General features: G+C 48.7%; 1 protein-coding gene and 1 pseudogene across 1 annotated transcript; both read right to left on the bottom strand.

Annotated features, from left to right (window-relative positions):
* Positions 1-513, bottom strand: LOC118707535 (60S acidic ribosomal protein P1-like). Its single transcript, XM_036417946.1, has one exon. The coding sequence runs from the start codon at positions 393-395 to the stop codon at positions 51-53; it is 345 nt and encodes a 114-aa protein (XP_036273839.1). The 5' UTR covers positions 396-513; the 3' UTR covers positions 1-50.
* A 999-nt stretch (positions 514-1512) lies between these two features.
* Positions 1513-3961, bottom strand: LOC118707884 (annotated as a pseudogene).
* Positions 3962-4507: the final 546 nt, after the last annotated feature.

Raw genomic sequence — 4507 nt, forward strand, 5'->3', positions numbered from 1 at the left:
TTTTTTTAACAGAGGTCAGCTTTTATTGACTGTGTTACAAAAGAGCCAGTTTAGTCAAAAAGACCAAAGCCCATGTCATCATCAGACTCCTCAGATTCTTCTTTCTTTGCTTCCACTTTCTTCTCCTCAGCTGGGGCAGCAGCGGTGGAGGCGGCAGGACCTCCTGCTGGTGCAGCACTAGCTGCAGGGGCAGGTCCACTAGCCCCTACATTGCAAATGGGACTCCCAATGTTGACATTGGCCAGAGCCTTTGCAAACAAGCCAGGCCAGAAAGGCTCAACATTTACACCAGCTGCTTTGATGAGGGCATTGATCTTATCCTCCGTCACCGTCACTTCATCGTCATGCAGGATGAGGGCCGAGTAGATGCAGGCGAGCTCCGACACGGAGGCCATGGCGAGGGTGGGTGCTGGGCGAGCGCTGCCGGGAACGGTGCTAGTCGCCGGATGAAGTGAGGGCCTCACCCCAACGCGGCCTTAGCTTCCTCGGAAGAACAGAGCACCTTAGCGGCAGCTGGGGAAAGGGGCTGGTTAGCTGCTTTTAACCAGTGTAATCAGATCACCACAAACGGGGACAGGAGCTCTTAAAAGTAAAATTAAACTACTTCCTCCCTCAAAACAACAATAAAATAAAGAAAAACAGCCCAGCCAGGTGTAGCTCAGCCGGTGAGTGTCAACCCAGGAACCAAGAGGTCACTGGTTCGATTCCCCGTTAGGGCATATGCCTAGGTTGTGGGCTCAATTTCCAGTGGGGGGCGTGCAGGAGGCAGCCAATCAATGATTCTCTCTCATCACTGATGTTTCTACCTCTCTCTTTCTCTCCCTTCCTCTCTGAAATCAATAAAAAATATATAAAAGATGTTAAAAAGTGAAATAAAGTAAAAGGAAAATACTTAAAAAGAAAAACAAACAAACAAAAAACACCCACACCCCTGCAGCTAACCCTGACAACCACCTTCATTCATGGTGCTTTATACTTAAACCACGATGGGGGAGTGAACAAAAGCAGAGAGGGGGTCACTGCTTATAAACATCTCCCAGCAACCCAGATGGTAGCCTCTGCTCATCCTATATAAAAAGGGTAAAATGCAAATTGACCCTAACAGCAGAATGACCGACTGCTGGACCAGTCACTATGAGGTGCACTGACCACCTCTTGGTCTCTATCCCAGCCATGAGTGGTGGGTGGCGGGGGCTGGGGGTGGTGGGGCACGGGGCTGGCTGCAGGCAGCTGGGGAAGATGGCCATGATTGCGATAGCAGGCCAGGCCTAGGGACCGTACCCGTCCTAGGGACGGACCGTACTCCGTTTTGTGCAGAGACCTCTTGTACTTCAAAACAGTGAACAGGACAAGATCTAGATTTGCTAATGTGTATTGAGTCACCAAAGGACTGGAGATGTCTGGGCTTTGATTCTGTAGTATTTCTAAGACTGTGTCCATTAAATGCAAAGAAGAAAGGAAAACATCTTGGCAGAACAGGAGAAGTGATGCACACTTGGTGATCAGATCGATTTAAATATTTTTTCTGGCATATAGTCTAGTCCCTGCTCTAGCTGCTCCCATGGTGTGGGCTTTGCTGGTCTTCCATTGCTCCACCACGTCACCTGCTACTGGGTTGTCTGGATTGGGAGCACTTAACAGCCTGGATCGATGGCAGAACAGTGCGAATCTGCAATGCTGGGACCACTTCCCTTTCAAAATATATAAACATGTTCTTCCCAACTTCTCTGCGTTAGGATGTCAAATGTCGGTCATTAAACGTACTTCAGGTGCTGCCATCCAGTATTCTTCAGGAAGGAAGAGTTCAAGTTTAAAAGCCTCTCCCTCAAAGGGGGAATCCTGGGGGCCAGCAATGACTATATGGAAATAACGGGCGTTGCTCTTATCTGGTTCTGCTCCAATTCCAGGAACTGGTTCTGCCAGCAAACGCTGGGCTTCCTTGATAATCCTTTGGGGCAGCCTGGCGGTCTTGTCAGATCCCAACTTTGGCCTCTGATCTCAGAAGGATCTCTTGCCCTGGCTGGCGTGGCTCCATTGCTTGGAGCAAGGTCCCATGCACTGAGCAGTTGTGGGTCTAATTCCCTGGCAGGCACAGACCCAGCTTGTGGGTTTGGCTCTCTGTTGTGGTGCCTGTGAGAGGCAGCCAATCTCTCTCTCTCCCCTCTCCCTTCCTCTCTCTAATATCAATAAGCATGTCCTCAGTTGAGGACTTAAAAAAAAAAAAAAAGAACACATTAAAAGAAAAGTAAATCTCTTGATGGGCCTCAGGTTTCACATCTGCACATGAGAATGACCCAGCACCTGCCTACCTCTCTGGTAGGGAAATTTTAACGTAACAAAATATATAAAGTGCTGAACCTAGTACTTAGCACACCAAAGGGCTCAATAAATGTCTCTGGTTATTACTATTAACTAGTTGGGTGTTTTTTTTTCAATCCTCACCGCAGGATGTTTTTTCTATTGCTTTTAGATGGAATGGAATGGAGGGAGGAGAGAGAGAGAGAGAGAGAGAGAGAGAGAGAGAGAGAGAGAGAGAGAGAGAGAGAAAGATCGACCATTGGTTGCCTCCTGAATACACCCCAACACAGGTATGTGCCTTTGCCTGGGATAGAACCTGACACCCTTCAATGCAGGGGCCATCGCTCTAACCACTTAGCACACCTACCAGAGCTTAACTAGTTTTTTTTTTGTTGTTGTTTTTTTAATTTTAATAGTTAAGATTTTTTATTTATTTATTTATTTATTTATTTATTTATTTAAAATATATTTTATTGATTTTCTTACAGAGAGGAAGGGAGAGGGATAGAGAGCTAGAAACATCGATGAGAGAGAAACATCGACCAGCTGCCTCTTGCACACCTCCTACCGGGGATGTGCCCGCAACCAATGTACATGCCCTTGACTGGAATGGAACCTGGGACCTTTCAGTCCGCAGACTGACGCTCTACCACTGAGCCAAACCGGTTTCGGCTAGTTTTTTTTAACTAGTTTTTTTTTTGTTTGTTTGTTTTTTTAACAACAAAAACTTTACAAATATTAATTCACTTAAATGGCATAACATCCTATAAGACAGGTATCATCGTCCCATTGTACAGACCAGAGAACAGACCCAGAGACGCTGATTTGGTCAAGTCAGTCTGGCTCCAGAGCCCGTGCTCTTCACCACTCCCCTCTGCTCTTTTTAACGATCCCATTTAATCCTCAGCAGTCCTTTGAGGTAGCTTTTACTGCCCTTGTTTTGCAGACTGGGAAACTGAGATAAAGCTGGAGGAAGTAACTGGTCTCAGCAAGTAAACACTGACCACAGGACACCACGTTGGATTTCTGCCCAAGATGTCAACATGCATCACCGGCTCCCCACTCCCTCTCCCTGTCCCCAGCTGTGTTTTCTTTGGATTCTGCATGGCTTGGAGAAGCTGCGTCAGCCCCTCCTGACCTTTCTCCCACCCCCACACACACCCTGGATATCCCTCAGGAAGTGACCTCCGCCCTCTCATGCTGCCGGCACCCATGAACACTGCAGTGCATGTGTTTGTGCTGGTCAGCATGGGTGAGCCTGGGGACTTGGGACAGGGGACCCAGTTAGGACTAGGGGAGGAGTGTGTGTGTGTGTGGGGGGCAGATTCAGACCAGGAGAGTATGTCTCCCAAACAGGTGGAATGACCACTTGTTTCCAGGAAACAGCTGGACAGAATGTCCCCCTGGGGGGCTAGCCATCTACCAAATGGGGAGCCGGGAAGTAAAGGGCGATGGCTCTGAGTTCAGTTCGGAGCTGCTGGCAGCGTTCTGTGGCATCTAAACCTTGGCGACCTGGCTTCTGCCTTCTCCTTTTCTTTCCCATTTCCTCCTCGCAGACCAGTTCCTCTTTTCTGTCCAAGGAGACCGCCACCTGGTCCCGAAGGCCCTTCCAGGTTTGAAACTCAAGAATTCTAATGCTTCTCACCAGGCGTGGCTTCCCCATCGCCTGGGTTATTCTCAGGCCCTGCCCCTGGCACCCCTACCACTCAGCTCCCGCGTTGACCTCCAGCAGCTCACTGGTCTCGCTGATGTTTTTCTCCCGTTTTCTTCACACTCCACCTGCCTCCCAGTTTCTCTGCCCCTTGCAGCCTGCCTGCTAGCAGACTCTGACCCCTGGGGCCCCTTTCTAGATGGTCCTCTAAGCCCCGTCTTTGTTTTTATGAGTCATTCACTCGGCATGGGGCTCCCAGCCTCTTATGTTGCGGAAGGGGTGGAAGACCTGTAGCTATGCTATCTACATGCTCATAAGCCAGCAATAACATTTCAAAGTGACAGGAAGGGAGGGAGCAGCAAGAGGTAATGACTTTTTAAAAATATATATATTTTATTGATTTTTTTACAGAGAGGAAAGGAGAGGGATAGAGAGTTAGAAACATCGATGGGAGAGAATCATCGATCAGCTGCCTCTTGCACACCTCCTACTGGGGATGTGCCCGCAACCCAGGTACATGCCCTTGACCGGAATCGAACCCAGGACGCTTCAGTCCGA

The sequence above is a fragment of the Pipistrellus kuhlii genome, unplaced genomic scaffold, assembly GCF_014108245.1.
Source record: "Pipistrellus kuhlii isolate mPipKuh1 unplaced genomic scaffold, mPipKuh1.p scaffold_m20_p_6, whole genome shotgun sequence".
In the NCBI taxonomy this organism is placed as follows: domain Eukaryota; kingdom Metazoa; phylum Chordata; class Mammalia; order Chiroptera; family Vespertilionidae; genus Pipistrellus; species Pipistrellus kuhlii.